Genomic DNA, 18312 nt, shown 5'->3' on the forward strand with positions numbered 1-18312 from the left:
ATGCGGAATAGCTGCACAGACTAGTGGCTTTGGGACATTGTGCTGGCTCAGAAAGAGCGTTGATTCATCATGTATTGAAGATATGTCACTATATACAAGGAATATATACGCATTATTTGATGCTGTCTCCTGCCTATATACCGTGGGTAGCTCAGCCCTGCCCCCAGCCCCCAACAGATGGGTTCATCTGACTTCATCAATCGTGTCTTATTTTGATGGCCTTTAGTTGCCAGTGTAGCGGCAAGTGACATCACCACCACTTACACCGCAGTCAGTGAGGACCTGGTTGGAGTTGGGGTCGCGAATGTCAATGATGGTAGATCCAGTGGGGGTGATGGTTCCAGAAGAACCCTTGGCAGAGGCATCGGTGAAAGTGACGGTGCCGAAATCAGCAAAGGGGACGAGCTGACCGCCCGACTCAAAATCTGGAAAACGAAACAGCGTCAGCAGACATTCCATCCTACAAAAGTAAAGTAAGGTAAAGTAAAGTGAGGAAGTTTAGTCCATACCTTCCACAATCCATTCCGCGTTGGTCTCACACAAGGTGGAAGGGGTGCCAGTGAACTTGTGAGAAACCTTCTGACCAGTCGTCAAGTTCTCAAGAGTGGCAGTGCCAGTCGTCTTGGACGTAGCATCAACAATCATCTTGATTTGGTCGCCAACGTTGATTCCAAAGTTGGCGAAGCTGTGAGAGTAGTCTGGAATCCACTCATACCAGGCGTCAAAGCTGCCATCACCATAGAAGGAAACGCCGGTTTGCAGAATGGCAGTTTGGCAAGTATCACCATCAATACCAACCCACGCCGAGGCCGCGGAATTCGCATCACCTCTCACTTCAGGAACTGTGATGGTTCCCTCAACATAGGTGAAGCCCTTTCCAATTTGAACGGCACCAGCCCAATTGGAAGAGTACTGCGGGAATCTGTTGTCTTTGCGGTTTGGGGCAGACTCATGGCGAGGACGGGCACGTCTGGCAAGACGAGACTCCAGAGCCCCAGGAAGGGCGGCGGCGGAGCCGGCAAGGAAAGCGAGAATGGTGGTGTATTTCATGGTGAAGTGTGTTTTAAGAGTTTATCGAGATATGAGATGAGGAGGTAGACTGATGAATTCTTCGGGAGCATCCAACATACTTATAGATCCGCCATGAGCAGGCGACTTGGGCATCTCTCTCGTGCTAGGCCAGTTTCACTCCATTCATATTCGCGCCGAATCCTCGATTTACGCTTTCCCCTTAAACGAAGGTGGTTGGCAACTATGTGACTTTGGTCAGTCTTTGCCTGCTGCTTCTCTCAAGGAGCCAGACTCAGTTTCGCAGGTCTCGACGCGAGTATTAGAAGGACAAAGCTAACCTGGGCATTTTTGGGGTTGGCGTAATCACTTGGACCCTCTGCCATCGCTTTCACAACTCCGTCACCTTCCTGAATCCAACTCCGGGTCCGAGAAGGCGCATTTCGGTTAGCTCGTAGGCGGTTTGTCTAAAAGAGCAGAGGATACTTGGTTGGAGATTGAACCATTGAGTCCTGGAAGGTAACCGCATACCAGCTGGAGTACCTGAGGCGTGCTGTCATCTGTTAGCATTTACTTTTGGATAGTCTAGCATATATTGCTAGCAGTTGTACTAAGTCCTGTAAAGAGCATTGAAGTCAATTAAGACGAAATAGGCATAAACATCTGAGCTCCAATTGCCCGCATGTGCCCTCGAATTGCTGTTGGCCTATAGTTGATGGGGATTGGTGCACTCACAACTTCGCTCAATCATGGCTGTTCCTTAGTGCCGGTAGATGAAGATCTTGCGCTGGAAAAGGAAAGTCCTGGTGTTCCTTGGGGTTGCGTGACTGGCGAAAAGAGTGCCGTGTAGCCGATACTAAGTTGGTGTTTGGAGAATTGCGTGAGCTCGGTATAGACGAGCTTTGCAATCAATGCCACCAAATGCGAAACTCCAAGTGCTTGAAACTTGAGTGCCCAAACCCAGTACTTGAGTGACTAAATACATGCACGAGAGAAGTGTTCCCATTCACAGCCGTGATAGAGTCTCACGATATCATAACATTATCATCATTATCGTCATCAGTAAGAGACTTGTTTGCGTCGTCGGAGCCGATATGGCACCATGCAAACCATTTGACGCAGCGTGCGGACCGTTATGGTCTGTTCCTGTTCATTTGCAAAGGACGACGCGTCTCCAAGTGAAGCAGGTAGCCGGCAACTCGATCCCGTGGCGCCATATCACCAGTCGGCTAAATCTGCAAATGTCCCTCAACCCTGATAAGCGAAGGCTATTAACCAAGTCTGTCAATTAAATGCGGAAGGTAATTGAGATCTTATGCCAAACGCCAAACAATGAGATCTCACGACGGACATGCTGCTCCACACCCATTCGCGTCCGCCGTCCCAGCCTTTCCAGGGCAGTGAGAATGCGCCAACGCAGCTCTGATCAATGAAGTGTCTTGGCATCGCGGATTCAGTGCGGAGTAATTTGGATGGCCCTCAAACTTGTGAAGCCCATGGCTGAGCCTCAGCTGCATGATCCATCAAGCTCGGCCGAAAGAAACTAGGCACAAGATTGCAGATGTGAGAAGCTGATCCTCATTGAACGACGAACGGTTGTAAGTAAGCATGATATTAAACATCGTGTTTGTGACGATCGGTTCTGAATTGGACCTCTTCTGGCAAAAAAATGCAAACTTTCCGTTTCCAGAACCAGCCGATCAATGGCCCGCGCCATGTTGATCCGGCTGATGGCGAGATTGAGCTTTTGGCATCCTCAATCGCGTTGAACAGACCGTCGTCCCTGAAGGACGAGTCACCACCAACAATGCCGAAATAGCCGATTTAATGCTGGGGTTGCGTTACATTCTGCTTATCGTGTCTGGTATGCATGTGTGAGGGATGATTTTTGCTGCTTGTTATTTTCTAGCTTTTTTGGGAAGGTACACAGAATTGCTGGTTGATAACTTGATGTTGAATGAGCTCAATATTTATGACTCCACAACAAACCAGACAACAAATCGGGACATAGTGACGCTTAAGCCAACCCAGGTCCCATGTGTTGATTTCGGTGTCGATTACTCCGTTGTGAACTCGAAGCTCCGTCAACATACCTAGGTACCTACAGTTGATGAGCGAAAGGAGACAACAAATGGACCATGAGGTCTGGTCAAGCATCTCTAGTCCTGTGTTCTAGTCCTGTGACTCCTGTCTTTTTCACACACTCCGGACAAAAACATGGCTTATCACACTGTCGAGATTCTGTGCGTGCGGTGTCACTGATACCTCTTTGTTTGATTACAGCAAAGGATGATACCTCATCCTCCTAAGTAGAATGACGGCGTTCTGATGGCTGTGAGCCGTTGCAGCCGTCCTTCCGAACAGCAACACCCCGGGAATTTTATTTGCGTCTGTATATGCTCAAGACGAAGCTTGGCCACAATATATATTCGCCCATTAATTCGTCTGCTACTTGTATGGCGAATACGATTCGGACCCCCAAGAGCCATCTCATGATGGGAGTACGCCGTTCAGCTGAATGAGAATCGTGGCGGCATCATTGACGCGATGAAAGTGCCACAATCGAAGTTCAAATGTTGAGCTGCACAAGAGCTCCTCAGAATACAAAACTCTTGAGTCTTCACGCCACCCTCCAGATGCAAACATCGGCACTGCTGACTCATTTGATTGCTTAGGAACGCTTGGGAGGATCACCAGCATGGTGATGTAATGTGTCATATTAATTATATTCGATATTGCACCTAGTACGCCATTGCCAAATTACCTGGTCCCTGTTCATTATTCTTCCCATGGATATCATACACACCCACGCGTCCGTCGCCATCACCCACAACTAGCGACTTCCCGTCGGCTGAAAAGGCAAGCTCTGTCACACGGGCGAGATCTTCAAACTGTTTGAAGCCCGGCTTTGGGCCACTATCCACGGCCGTCGCATTTCGATCGGGCCAACACCAAACTTCTTCCGACGACATCACATCAATGACGGCGAGAGTTCCCCTAGCACCAATGGCCGCTCCGCTAGCGTGGCAGTATGCCACATATCGACAATCTGGTGAGATGCAAGCAGTACAATTGGGAATTGCAAATGTTCTCGTTGAGTTTGCCGCGAGATCCCAAACTAACACATAACGCGACGGCACCTTGACTGGCGTGAGGTTGTAGTTGTATCCTGTCCCTCCACGCGATGCCGGTGCCGGCACTGCACGGAACGTTGCGGGAATCCAGATGGATACCACTACACTGCCATACGTGGTGAGATCAGATGGAATAGCAGTGTCAATCTCCTTGTGTTGCCATGGACGGGCAACTCGATATGGCTTGCTTCCAACCAGGCCATTATCGTGCGTTTCCCACGCCACAAGTAGTGTCTCTCTGTCGGGAGGCGGATGCCCTCGTCGTGGAGGTCGGGGGCCGGCAGCAGCCACAAGAAGAGGGCTCGTTGGTGAAAGGGCAAGCTCGGGATACTGAGGGACGAATGGCAGTCCCGCTTCGGAGAGGTTGATGGACCTCATCTGTACAAAGGGCTTCTTCTCTCTCGTTGCGGCGAAAAGGTCAATTACACCTGCTTCCCCTCGATACGCTGCAAACCGCCCCCAGCCATGATCATACACTTCCATTTTGCCCGCCGACCAGCGGTCTGCGTTATCGATTGTTTGCAAACACTTCTTTTTTTCCCAGTTCCATATTTCAATTGATCTGCCGAACCGTGAGGCAATTGCAATCAGCCTGGATGTTTCTGATAGAATTGCATGGCTTCGAATCAAGTAGTCGCGCGAGCGAGATTGCGCTTCTGTGTATGACGAGAACTTGATGGTGCTCTGAACATCACCCGTCTCCAGAGACCAAACCTTTACTATATTATTGCCATGTTTGGTAGCCAGCGTCGAGGATGTGGAGGATACGTCCAGGTAGTGAACACTATTGTTAATGCGCTTATCATCGGATACAATCATGCTCTTGAAGCTGAGCTCCAACGAAGATGTCCGAGTTTGCTGGTCGCTATGCCGAAACTCGGATGGGACGGTGTAGTGCGTAGATGTCGGAGATTTATATGAGATCGATCCGCTTGCCCCCGCGACTATGCTCCCAGATCGGTCGGAGTAATGTGATGATCGCCCGGAGCTCCCCACGGATCGTTCAGAAGGAGGTCTTCCAATGGATCTGGAAGCACTGTTCGTGACTTTTGGAGGCAGCGGAGGCAGCGGTTTCGTCGGTGCAGGATAGAGGCTATATGTTGGGTAATACGTGGATGACGCATTGGAGGACGTGCGCCTCGTCGACAAGTGCGATTCGGTGCCTTCAGATGTAGGTCTTCTGGGGACAGTGTCGTTGGTATTCGTTCTGTAGAGTCGATTGCTGGGGATGCTCGAGCCAGACTGATGAGACGTAGTCGTAACCGGTCCATAAGTACTAGTTGCTACAAAGTCATCCGGCTCATAGCTGCTCTCCATCGTGGACGCAATGCTGTCGGTCTTCCGGCCCTTCATGCCGCGCATTTGATCGCGACGGTTTGGGAAAGCTCCCGAATGAATGCGACCAAGGTTCTGTCTGTAGGTGGGAGAAAGAAAAAAAAGAGCAAGTCAGCACCTTGCAACCACATCAAGTGTCATGTAAAGTAATATTCAGCCAAAGAGAGCGGGGACACTCGTTTTCAGGAAACCAGACCCGTCTCTTTTTGCCTCTTCTCTTTCACTCACACAAGCTGCTGTGCCCCCATGCCATCATCAGACGAAAGGGGAGGGGTATCAGTATCCATCTGGGGAAATCCAAGCCGGGCTGGAAACAGGTCCACTGCGGGATGGATGGTCAATCGCCAAAATGGATTTTATGTAAAGATCACTGGTGTCTTTACTCGCGGGCATGGGACCGTAATATGGCCAAGACTCAAGAAGCGAACCGGCCCGGGCATCCTTTCCAAGTCAATGTCTCAATCAGACAATGACGGCGCCCGCGCAAAATGATCCAGGCTACAACAAAGGTATTTCGCTTGACCACGGAGTACTCGGTGCCCAGCTCCTCATCATTCGTCCAGTACTGTACAAGAAGAAAGAAAACTCAGATACTTTGGCTTCAGAAACGCTCGATGTAGTGGAGCCAACCCCCAGTCTTCCAGTGAACTGGTGCAGCCTCTCTGGCTCAATTCTGGTTCAATATTTCCGTAAGTGTGAGAACGCTGAAGTCTTCTGCCAAAAAGGCGCAACCTGCATGAAAGTCGAGGCCCCCAGAAGGCCCGAACGAACAAGGGACTAAAGATTCTACGGCTTCAGTGATTGGAGCAGAAGAGTTTGACATGACCCATTCCACCTCGTTTGTTACTCGTCCAGTCTCTCTCTCAACCTTCCACAAGGACGCCACTGCGCCACGAGAACTAGGAGTTGGTCCCGGTTTAGCTGCTTTGGCCGGCTATTTTAGCCAGGAAATTTGACGAGCAGCATTAGTGTTTTACTTGCTAGTAATAGTCCAGAGATGATGTTGGGCTCTGCTGGCTTTGACAGGCTTTCTGGCTTGTTGGACGGCGCAGCTTCGGAGTCTTTCGCTGAATCGTAGTTATCCCATCTGTGAGGGCTGCCGCATTCATCCTGTTAGCTTCATTTGGGGATTCATCCGTTGCCGCTGGTGCAATCTTATCATCACAGTCACATAATTCGCTTGGTTGTGAGGTAATGCTGCAGATGCAAACACCGCCAACCAAAAAATGTCTGACCCTGAACGGCTAGTCCCTGGGTCTGTTCACGCCACCCCATGTGTCAATGTTGCGACGATATCCGGGAAGCCAGGGGATCCTGAGTCAAGTCCTGGCCGTTCAACCGTTCTTAGGCCAAGGTGGCAAGCCTGACAACCCATGAACTCCACAGATCAGAACAAATATTCCAACAGGTGACCCCGCCGCGGCTGAGGAAGAGGCCCAATAACAGCAAACATCAAATGATGGGGTTACGCAGACCTGGGATAAAAAGCGGCATAAGGGGCACACTGGTTGCCCAAGTTGTTGTGTGAGGGGGGAATCGTGGTTGTCGCCGATTCTCTTTCGCCAAGAACACGGCATCAGCCGCCAGGCTCTGAAGCACTCCATGCCTCATACAAGCCCTTCACCTTCTTGTTAGACACAAGATACTATGCCACCATGGTTGGTGTGTCAAAAGTGGAAGATCTGCTGCAGCACAGTGGCGTAAGCACCACCAAAGTTTGCTGTGGTTGCAGGGGTGCCGGAGACTAGGATGGAAGAAATCTGGGGTTCACCGATATGAAGCCTCAGCAATGTTTCTCAGGTTCCATGAGCTCCATGGGCATCATTTGGGACTTTGCGGTTCACAGGGTTCAACTTGAACCAACAAATTCTACCGGGGGAAAGCAATATATGCGATGTGATACAACAGATGGCCCATCAAACTATTGCAGCACGGCCCCGGAGTGTTCTGCTGAATAGTTTGAGCCCGGTGCACTCTGGGATCCGAAATGATGGTGGACAACCTGGAACAATTCGCAGCACGTTGTGGAAGTAGAGATCACGGAGGGTCGTCCACGCTGAATACCAATATTTTATATAATTGCCACCAAAGAAGGACCAGACGGCTTCCAGTGGCCCCAACCCTAAACGAATGAAGTCAAGTATCGGAAGCTAAAATGCCATGTTGGCCAGAAAGTGGTTGCACCGGTTGAACGAGCATGCGAGCATGGCACAAACCGAAGTACACCAACCCAAATGTTGCACTTTGTCTTTTAACCGGTCAAGCTCGGTTAGTGTTCCCATTCACACAATGTCATGCGCAGTGTACCACACCGTCATCATGGGTATGACACTAGTTTCACAAGTTAGTCCTTCAGCTTGTTTCAAGTTCTCAGAGCAAATCTAACAGGCGTAACAGCAGTAGCGGTGCTACTTGGCTCCGGTTTGGTCATGGTCGCACTGGATGGAGTCTCCTTTGGCTTTTTGCCGGTGCAGCCAACGCCAGGAGCGGCAATGTCGTACGCCCATACATCTATGGAGAAATATTGCAGTGTGTCACTGTCAATGCCACTCTTCTCAGGCTGTGTTTTCGCAAGTTCCAGTATTCCCAAGTAGCCGTGGGCGTAGTGATCAACCAGTCCTTCGCTAACCACTGGGACGTGGAATAGTCTGTGCATCAAATCTGTTGCCCAGAAAGTGTTAAGCTTGGATCCAGTCACGGTATATCCAAGATTACACACTGATGACAGTGGTCGGCGCATTTCAAATGACAATGGGCAAATAACCGTCTCTGTTGTCGCATTGGAGCCTCTCCAGTGTCCGCCCCAGCCTACAAATGGCTTGATTAATTATATTGACAGTGTCGATGCGGGCTTCAAATGATGCATACCTTTCTGTGTCTCACAGTTGCGATCTGGATCGTCACAGCGAAACAACATTCCCGTCTTGTCGGCAGAAATAATTCGGTCATACCATCCAATGGCATGCGCTGTTGAACCATTGCCAAAGTACTTTTGTGTAAATTCAGACTGATGGCCCCATCTCAAAAGATGATCGCGTGCGTGCTGGGCAAGCTGCACCGTGTCGTCCAGCCCTTGTTGAAGCTGCGCCTTCAAGGAGCTGTTACAAGACTCATGTATGTTGAAAAAAGGTTTCCATCCTGATGCCCATTGATGGACTGGGTTGCTAGATTCAGTTGGCGCAGAGATGGTCAACGTTGGCGTCTCTCTCTGGACGGTGACGGGAGACGCAGAACTCAACGATAGGAACAAGACAGAAGTAAAGGTGAAGTACATCATGGCGAGATGGGTAATGAGAACCTGCATGTAATCGCGGCGAATACCACTGTATCTCAGCATTGTCACACAGTTTTCGCTGCCATGCCTGGCATATTTATACGTCTATCTACAGACAGCGCCAAGATGAATGCGCCGGAGGTAAATGCCTCAAAGAGCTCTATCGTAGCATGTCATGGGGGCAAGTTAACCAAAGAGAATGCCTATAATAACCTGCAATGGTTAAAAATCTTCTTAACATTTGGTGTTAGCACTTGAAATTATGGCCATCAAGGTCATTTCTCGGTGCAGAAATTGCTATCAAGGTTGCAATAGCCGTTTGCCAAGACAAGACGTGCAGATGTAAAATCCACACGTGGCTATTGCATGCTGCGCCACTGGGAAATAGCTTGTAAATATGCTTATTCTCTCCAATGATTCACGATGGTACTTTGCAGCGGGATCTCTTGGTTTGGCACCTTGGTGAGAGACAAAAACTAGCGCCAACACACACGGGTCTACATCTATGTTTCAGCGTGCTGGAGGATTTATATTTGTCTTGGCTAGAAATCTCCCTTGAACGGCGTTTTGCGCATCTTGATGTCTGAAGCTCTGACACACATGGAAGTAATGAGAATGGGGATTCCAGCCAGGGTGACGTTGGAGTGCGAGCCGCTTCCAGAAACGACGCGGATTCACAGGCACATCTCTGACTACCACAAACGTAGACTTGAGGGGGAAAGTATTATTTATCCCCGTTGTGATAAAGACATAACTTCTGTGCTCATTTGAACCGGCCTTGCTCGTACAACACGACGTCAGATCCGTCCCAGGCTTGCTCATGTAAGAAATGGCAACTCATGTTGCGGTTTCCAAATCACATGAGGATTCCAAAAGCTTGTAAATTGTCGCTGTAAACCCATGATAGTGACCGTAGAGGGTGACAATCAGTTACTCATATTACATTTGTGTATCAAGCATGTGGTGTGCCAAATCTCTTGTTGAGGATACTTGAGTAGACGAGATAAAGAGGCTGCGTCCCTCTACCAAGTTGGAAGATATTATTCACAAAGCAGGGATTTACTGTATGCGGGGAGAACACAAGAATTCTGTATGGCCAAGCTTCAGGAATGGCTTTGGCCAGAAGGCGTTCAGGTCATGTTCACCATGGTCGTATGAGAGTGGTGGCTCAGCCCTACACGCCTCAGATGAACATTGGTGCACGGAGTGCCCAGGAGACCCAGCGGCCTTTCAATTTAAGACATTGGGGCCAAAGGTAGCACTGTATAGCCTTAGTGCTCACTGGAAGAAGTGCCGAATCTCCAGTCCGCAGCTGGTCGAAGCCATGTCTTACACATGGACATCTGGCCAGGACCCTCTTGTCTAAATCAGCTCCTGATAAAAGCGTTGGCTGCGGGAAGGCAAGTCCTACTCGTGTGTCCCAAGACAAGCACAGATTGATTGGTGCAGCATTTGGTCTGTCAAGTACCGATATTCTCAGGTCACAACAACCATACCAATGACTTTCATTCGGTCCACAACAGAACATAGAACTGGCAACAATGGGACTATAACAAGAGCGAATTAGTTGTCGTTCCTTGATTATGAGTGGCATAAAATCATTTCGTGCTAAAAAAACGTCTGATCTTTTATTAATAGCATCAAGCCTCTCGGGCAAGGAGGCTGAAGCCAAGTCGGAGCCACCCGGTTCGTTGCTCGAGTCACAGGCAGGCAATACCACACTGTCCAACTCATTTGTGCTCATTTTACGCCTTATCTCGTATTCCATCGTATCTGCCACAATCAAGTGTTGTGTCTGAGACCAACACCAAGACCCAACGTGACTCGACTTGCACTACTTTGCACTCCGTACCGAGAACGTTTGCTCCAAAAGCTGGGGTTTTGAAAAGACCTGAACAGGCAGCTTGGCAACGCCAAGACGGCAGTTGATTTCTAGAGACGAGGTATTCAGAATCACCGACTGGCAGATGGTTGAGGGAATCCACGTGGGCCACAGGCTCAAGACAAGAGACTGAACAACCGGGGAGCCTCTCTACTCCATCTTCAGGCACGAGCATCATGATCCCATCCATTGATATCTCTTGAAAATGAAAAGGAACGGGGCGGCTGAGCCGTCTTCAGCCCAGACCCCGTTTTGACTTCATCGCGACTGGTTAGATAGCTGGCCTGGGCGATTCAGCCTCAGCCGCAGACACCTGTTCCGGTATAGTCCTACATCTTTAATTATGAGCTAAATTTTAAAATGCTGGGTTAGGCTGACAGGGCTGCATGAGCATAACTCGTACCCCAAAGCGATTTACGAAAGGCATGTGAGAAAAATTTTGTCAAGAGGCCGAATTGGTTCGGATTTGGGGGGTATTTGAAGAAGCGGTGACCCCCTGAAAAGGTATTACCAGACCATAACCTCTCTTCTGCTCCTGCGCACGTTGCTTCTAGAAACCTCCAACCCTAGATCCTGAGTGGGCTATACAATGCAGCACTACAGCATGAAAAGCTTGTTTGTCTTGGCGATGGTCTTGGCTATCGGCCAAGCTCTCCGGGTTCCGGAGTGGGCAAACTCTCTTGGTTCGTATCATTCTTATTCCTATACCTAGTTCTAATAGACCCGCTGACACTAGAGTTCAGTTACGAGATTTGACAAGACGATAGGGTCTACGAGTTTCGAAATCGTTGCTCGGGCTCCGAAAGGCGGCAAGGGAGGTGGCGGCGGTGACAGCGGTTCCGGTTCATCATCTGGAGGATCAGGCTCTGGCTCAGGATCGGGGTCAAGCTCAGGCTCGGGGTCGTGTGGTACGGATTACAGCACACGAACCAGCTGCTTATCATCAGAAAAGATTTGCGGTAACGCCTGCATTCCCTCGTCCGCTACCTGCTGCACGCTGTCTAGCTCGCTGTATTCCTATTACTGTTCATCCTCGGAACGATGCATAACGTCCTCTTACAGCAGCAGCCTCTATAAATGCTGCCCATCCACCAGTTCAACCTGTACGTCGACCTCGCTGAGCGCCAACTATGCTACTTCTGGTACTTTCCGATACGGAAAGAAAGCATGTGCTTCTGCTGCTACTCGAATGTGGGATGGCACACTGTCCATGGCCATGATTTGCACAATCTTTACCGGCGGATATGTTTTTGCCCGGCGTTGAGGCTGGTGCACCACCAAACTGGTGTCAAATAGTCGCCCCAAGCAGGCTGACAACGATTTACGAACACATGGACCCAAAGGGAGAGATGAGAAAAAAAACTCGGGTACAGGGTGGTGTTATCAGAGCAGAGGAGCATAATAAGCGCGGGTTCATAAGCGATGGCGTTGGGTTTGGCCATTTTTTTAGCTTTCTTTGTTTCAGATCGTTGGTAATAATATAAAGCCCTATACACCACTTCTTCTCGGCTATAAAGCTCTTTGCACCGCAACTAAGACAAGTCGAAACCTGCTCAAAAAGCAAGCGGAATACGGCACTCGACGAAACCATGCGCCGTCGGAACGTTTCTTGTAAGCGTGCGATGCGAACCATCCCTTGACTTGCCTGAAATTAGAGATAGATAGCACTGCCTCTGTGGCATCCTGCGTAGCAAACACAGGTCTGTTGTGTAACAGACAGTGGTTGGCTTGCATAGGAAGGAGTCGACAATGCACGTCGGGACTTCATGTTCAGTCTCTCGGAAACTTGAAATCTGCAATATTAGTGAAGGTGACCAGCATTTTGCACGATAACAACTTGCACCAAAGCTTCAATGTTATATAAGGTGTTAAGACTAGGGAGCTAAGGAGTAGTAACACATTAAATACAGTCAAGTAACTTGACACTTGAAGAGAGCAGACATGGACCCACTCTGGCCTCCAGTTGGGATACCAGATGCGTTCTTTGTGCGTGTTTTAGCAGCTAATAATATTCAAATGTTGCCTGAGGACTTCAATGATTACATGTAGCCATTCAAGCCTTTTGGAAAGCGGCAATTTTGCGGATTTTGAAGTGCAGCTATTTATTTAAGAAAGCGACTTGCCTCGCCCTTCAAGTCCCCAAACTCAAAATACAGCAGCATCTTCAAGGTACTCAATGTTGACAAGGCAGTTTTCACAATGTCGGGCAAGTCGGGTCCCGACCGTCATGCGCGGCACCATCCCATTACAACTTCGCACCGTATGCCAAAACAGCGTCAAAGACAAGAAAAAGAGCTGCCAAGGTGAATCCAGAGACGGCTCAATACTATCCTTGGGGTTTTGGTCGTCGAAATCTACCTGGCATAGGGCCTCTGTCAATACAATGCGATGTTTGGTCGGCTGCACAACCGGAGATTTCTCCGCCATGTGGTATTTGCAGGCAACGCACCCCAGCCTGGGAATGGGGACAATCATGGCAATCTCAAGTACGTTCATTTTCATTTGTATTCTTGCCCTTATAACTGTCAGAGTATGGCTCATATCTGGTCAGTGGCAAGCGGCATCACCACTTCCTTAGCTCTCGAGACAGTGCTGCTACGAAAAGGCCGTGACAATATGTCTTGGCCCGTCGCTGCTAAGACGGCAGCGGGCATGAGCATGATATCAATGGTGACAATGGAAATGGCGGAGAATCTTGTTGACTACCACCTAACTGGCGGTCAAATCGCCGTGGATTCTCCCACGTTTTGGCTCGCTGGTTCTGTCGCCATGGTTGCAGGATTTCTGGCACCACTACCCTATAATTACCTGAGGCTGAAGAAATACGGCAAGGCATGTCACTGATAGTATGAGTAATGGAATTAGTTTCATTGATAGCTGCTGAAGGAAATTATTAGTGGCGTAACTTCCGTACTTGAGAATGTCATATCATTTTGGAACTGTTGTATAGGACATGGTAGGAATGCCAGCCCCGGACGAATGGAGCTAGGATTGGTGGTGAGCTTGGTATGTTTTTTTTTAAATGCTTTAAGTATTGAGTAGTCTTATGAGACCCCAAGTGATGGATGATGGCAGCATATTCTTATCGATATGTGAGAAGATTAGTGAAACGCCGGGCAAGTCGCAAACAGCAACCTCTAAATCACGCCAGAATGTAATGGTTGGAGCCAGGGGCAAAGGATATTTGAGATAGCTGATGTGACTTTTCTTCGATTTCTTAACTTTTGATGTTCTTGTGCTTGTTATTGGGTTAAGTTAATTTGGAATGCACACATTGCTTCAGAGTTTATGTCGTATATATAGTAAAGAATCACGGCAAATCTGAGAGGGGCCCGTATCAGTTTCCCGTCAAGATGCGGCAAAACCAGGAGTTCCGGTGACACAATAGTGAGACAGAAACATTAATGCAAAACGTGGCAGTCCGCACAGCATGGCTCACTTGCAGAAACAAAGAATCCTTACGACGGCGAATGAAGCCTTTCTTGGCAATGGATGAGGTCAACCTGAGTCTTTTGAACGGGCAGCAGACTATTGCGCTTTGATATACCTTCATCTCGGTAGACTTATGATCTATTATACTACTTTGAGTACTACCATGTAAACTCTGGCTATTCTGAGCTAGCCAAGATGGGACTTTTTCAACCCGTGATGGGTTGATTACGTCCAGCTTTATGCGATCGGTTGCGCGCATGAGCTGTAGCGAGGATATTGTAGTTAATAATAACACACCAAGGATCAGAGAGGCTCAAATCCGCAGACCATCCTCAACGTGCGGTAGTTTACGTTGAAATAAGCTGTCTGGTTATGAGTCGACACAATGAGTCGAGGAAATGTGCATTGTGTCTGACCAAATGGCGTCAGATTCAATGGCATATTGGAGCATATGCGTACATGACCACGCATGCGGGTAGAGGTTCTATAGACAGTTTCCAGAAAATCCTGTGCAAGCTATTGCAGCAATAAACTGGAGGGCGGCAGCCGATGTTACAGAGATGAAAGAAGCTCATTTCTGAGTGCACTAAATAAGAGAGTTGACGCCTGGCGCTTCCTAAATTTGAGTTTCGCCTCTGCTAGCTGACAGCAGGCATTCATGTTCTGTTCAATTTTCTCTATCTACTCATCTTTGTGCATGGGGTGATGATACCGCTTTTGAGTTGTGGGAGGACTCATATGAAGACCGAATGACTCAAAGGCCGCGGGAATCTTGCATTGAGGTTTCATGGCCATCAAACTCCTGTAGCGGGGTCGAAGTGCCCCAGCCGCAGTAAAACAGCGGTCTCGTGGACAATACGCCCAGATATCTCCTCGTTACGTATGCCCACCAAAGAGTTCCGTGACAGAGATCTTGGCAAAAATATGGGGAAAGTTACGCGGAAGAGTTACTTCCAAAGGTACTCCGTGGTAACCCGCGCTCCAAGTGCTTTGACAAACAACGCTGCTATACTCCGTACCTTGGATCGACTCGTTTCAGACCACATCGGAAGTGTTGCATTACCGTTCAGGCGTGTCAGGGACTATAGGAGTGCACGGTTGTGTGTCGCAACTCAAAACATCGAGGAGAAACCGTCATTTGGCATGGCATGGCATGATTCGATCAGCTAGTAGGAAGAATTCGCACACAGAATGCTTGATCTGCACTCAGCACTACCACATGCTATGTTGAGATTGGTCAATTCCTGTGTTCGCCAATCGGTTTTGCTATAGTTTATCTCCATTTCCAATCGTAGTGGCGTCAGCCATTGCCGCGTACACTGCAATGTCTATATTTTTTGCTACTTCGTTCTATGATTGAGTCTATACAGTGGCTTGAGGAGTTTTGTCACCAACCTATTCTCCATCATCCAATCTAAAATTGGAACAATGACAGATCGGAGAGAGGGGGGGGGTAACTCTGCACTTTTGATGGCCATTGTTTACACAGACAGTCCCCAAAGTCATGCCATCGCTCAGCACGCTGCCGCATTCCCTCTTTAATATCTCGCACCCCTCACACAAGATACCATCTCTCATATCGAGAGCATAATCTAATTAAATCAATCATCGAGTTTTGGTGGCTGGACCACCAAAAACAAGAAACCACATACCATCTCTCGTTTGTTTGGAGTCTTTTATTTCTCACGAATAGCTCAACCCTAACACAACGGCGCCACAGGTAGACCCGAGTCTTTGTATTGCCAAAAAAACAAGGGTTGCTGTTCACCATGGAAAATTCAAAGCCTCAGTGTGGCAGCAACCAGGGCGGACCGAAAGCGGAATATGACCTGCCTCTTCATGTTCTTGGTCTTTGTAAGCTAAATCCAAAGGTGGCGATCCAGGTAGCAAAAGGCTAACAGCGGACTTCACAGTTGTCGTTTTGTTCACGTCTTGTCTTGGTATATGCTGTGGGTACTATGAAATCTTCTAGTTGCTAATGAGCTGATAGGTTGTGGCTTTCCGGTGGCTGCTAAGAAGATTAAATGGCTCAAGATTCCGCCAAAGGTGTTTTTTGCTTGCAAACATTTTGGGACCGGTGTTCTCATAGCAACGGCATTTGTACATGTAAGTATCGAACCAAGCCTAATAGCAGAAGGAGTTGTTGCTGTTCATTTCTAACTGAAGATGCACGAAGCTTCTGCCTACTGCTTTTGGGAGCTTAGGAAACCCTTGTCTTCCCGACCTGTTCACAGAACTATATACTCCTCTACCAGGGGTCATCATGATGGCGTCGCTGTTTATTCTTTTTGTTATCGAGCTCTGGCTGAATTCTAAGACTGGTGGGCACTCTCATGGTGGTCCAACGGGTGAGGGTGTCGTTGCTGGCACACCTCATCACCACGGACACTCATCTGAGCAAAAACATCCAAGTCCGGTATTAATCAGCCAAGACCGGAAGCTTCCTCGGCCGACGCCCATGGCTTGGGATGAAAAGGTTCATATGGTAGAATACGAACGGAAACCATTCGATGAGAAGTCATTCGACGGTCGGACCCTGCGCAGCATCTACGAAGATGACGAGAATCAAGCCCACAGGCTTTCGACCATGCCCGCCTGGTTTATAGCCTTTTATGAGCAGTATGTCCGACAGCATACTGAAATTATGGATATGCTGCGACCCAAAGGGAATAGTTTCAAACTTACCGATGAAGAAAAAGCTCACGCCACCGTTACAGAGTATGCCGTGGACGATGAGGAGGACAAGGTTGACCCGGACGTGCTGAGGAGGATGTCAACCAACATAACCCTTCTGGAAGGCGGAATTCTCTTCCACTCTGTTTTTGTTGGCATGACGGTATCCATTACAGTTGAGGGGTTTATAATCTTCCTTGTCGCCATTTCATTTCACCAAATGTTTGAAGGGCTGGGCCTCGGGTCTCGAATAGCCGCTGTTCCGTATCCAAGAACGAGTTATAAGCCGTGGTTCTTGGTATTGGCCTTTGGTACGACTGCGCCAATCGGACAAGCTATCGGGCTCTTGACAAGAAACAGTTACGATCCTGATAGCGCACTTGGGTTAATCATTGTTGGAGTATTCAATGCAATGTAAGTCATCGTCAACGTGTGAGCATAGCAGTTTTGGGGTGTTAGGCTAATCGGGTATAGTTCTTCCGGTCTCTTAATCTACGCAGCTCTGGTGGACTTGCTCGCTGAGGATTTCTTATCGGAAGAAGCAAATGAAGTCATGAATGGCAAAGACAAGGCCAAAGCATTCGGATGGCTTCTTCTAGGAGGTAAGATAATATTCCAACTATGAGATATTCGGAAACAAAGAAGCTAATCAGGTTTGGCATCTCCAGCGCTTGGAATGTCTATAGTAGGCGCGTTCGCCTAAACTGGATCGCCAGCACCATTAAGAATGTTGCACATGACAACGTATTGGCGATAAATTGATGAGACAGATGTCGCATGAGAATATAAGTGCAGCCCGTGATTTTCGGCTTTTGCAGGAAGATTGACGCTTTTCTTTTTTGGCGGACAGTGTCCGATTGAATGTTAAACAAGTCTATTTCCAATGCCACCAGTAGATGCTTACGAGCTGTGTTTGCTTACCAAGGTGGTGCCGAATAGCCGAGGGGCTGAAATGGGAAAACAGGGTTCTCGGCGAGTTGGAAAAGAATATTTTTTTTTCGTTCTTTCAATCCTTTCTCTTTGGCCTCGTCTGTTGTATATACTTTGCATACCACAACATAGAATCGCCTCAAGACAAAGCTTACTGGATCTACTGAAAAAAGACCACGGGGGCCAGTATGACTCTGGCAGGAGCCCATCTCCGTGTAGCACGGCCGACTGACAACATTGACGCACTGTTACCATTTTACTGTGATGGGCTTGGCTTCGAGGTTCTTCTTCGGTTCAAGGAACACGAGGGCTTTAACGGGATAATGCTTGGGCATAGAAACGCAGGCTATCACCTTGAGTTCACAACCAAGTCTGCACACAGGGCGGGGTCTGCCCCAACACAGGACAATCTTCTCATCTTCTACCTTCCAGACTCGGGTGAATATAACACGGCAGTTGCCAGGATGCTGAGTTGTGGATTCAAGTCTTTTGTCAGCTTTAATCCGTATTGGGACAGGTGTGGGAAGACATTTGAAGATGCAGACGGATACCGAGTTGTTCTAGCCAATATGGTGGTGCCGATTCTGCATTCGTGAAGCTCATTGGCAACCAATGGAGAACATTTAGAGCATGAAACACCACAT

At 48.5% G+C, this 18312-nt stretch overlaps 5 protein-coding genes across 5 annotated transcripts; 1 reads left to right on the top strand and 4 right to left on the bottom strand.

Moving 5' to 3' along the window:
* Positions 1–222: 222 nt before the first annotated feature.
* Positions 223–1050, bottom strand: VFPPC_09268 (peptidase A4 family protein; the record flags this gene model as incomplete). The annotated part of the gene is made up of 2 exons (XM_018287832.1): positions 223–425; positions 510–1050. The coding sequence occupies 2 exons, from the start codon at positions 1048–1050 to the stop codon at positions 223–225; spliced, it is 744 nt and encodes a 247-aa protein (XP_018139125.1).
* A 2448-nt stretch (positions 1051–3498) lies between these two features.
* VFPPC_16509 (hypothetical protein) lies at positions 3499–3726 on the bottom strand (the record flags this gene model as incomplete). The annotated part of the gene is made up of 1 exon (XM_018294262.1): positions 3499–3726. One exon carries the CDS (start codon positions 3724–3726, stop codon positions 3499–3501), a length of 228 nt encoding a protein of 75 aa, XP_018139124.1.
* A 23-nt stretch (positions 3727–3749) lies between these two features.
* VFPPC_09267 (WD40 repeat-like-containing domain) lies at positions 3750–5504 on the bottom strand (the record flags this gene model as incomplete). Its single annotated transcript, XM_018287831.1, has 1 exon — positions 3750–5504. One exon carries the CDS (start codon positions 5502–5504, stop codon positions 3750–3752), a length of 1755 nt encoding a protein of 584 aa, XP_018139123.1.
* A 2265-nt stretch (positions 5505–7769) lies between these two features.
* On the bottom strand, positions 7770–8814 carry VFPPC_09266 (major allergen Asp f 2-like protein; the record flags this gene model as incomplete). The annotated part of the gene is made up of 3 exons (XM_018287830.1): positions 7770–7808; positions 7864–8285; positions 8346–8814. The coding sequence occupies 3 exons, from the start codon at positions 8812–8814 to the stop codon at positions 7770–7772; spliced, it is 930 nt and encodes a 309-aa protein (XP_018139122.1).
* Positions 8815–15834: 7020 nt separating this feature from the next.
* VFPPC_09263 (Fe(2+) transport protein 3) lies at positions 15835–17441 on the top strand (the record flags this gene model as incomplete). Its single annotated transcript, XM_018287828.1, has 6 exons — positions 15835–15919; positions 15979–16005; positions 16056–16171; positions 16242–17152; positions 17213–17340; positions 17407–17441. The coding sequence occupies 6 exons, from the start codon at positions 15835–15837 to the stop codon at positions 17439–17441; spliced, it is 1302 nt and encodes a 433-aa protein (XP_018139120.1).
* Positions 17442–18312: the final 871 nt, after the last annotated feature.

This window comes from Pochonia chlamydosporia, chromosome 7, assembly GCF_001653235.2.
Source record: "Pochonia chlamydosporia 170 chromosome 7, whole genome shotgun sequence".
NCBI lineage: Eukaryota > Fungi > Ascomycota > Sordariomycetes > Hypocreales > Clavicipitaceae > Pochonia > Pochonia chlamydosporia.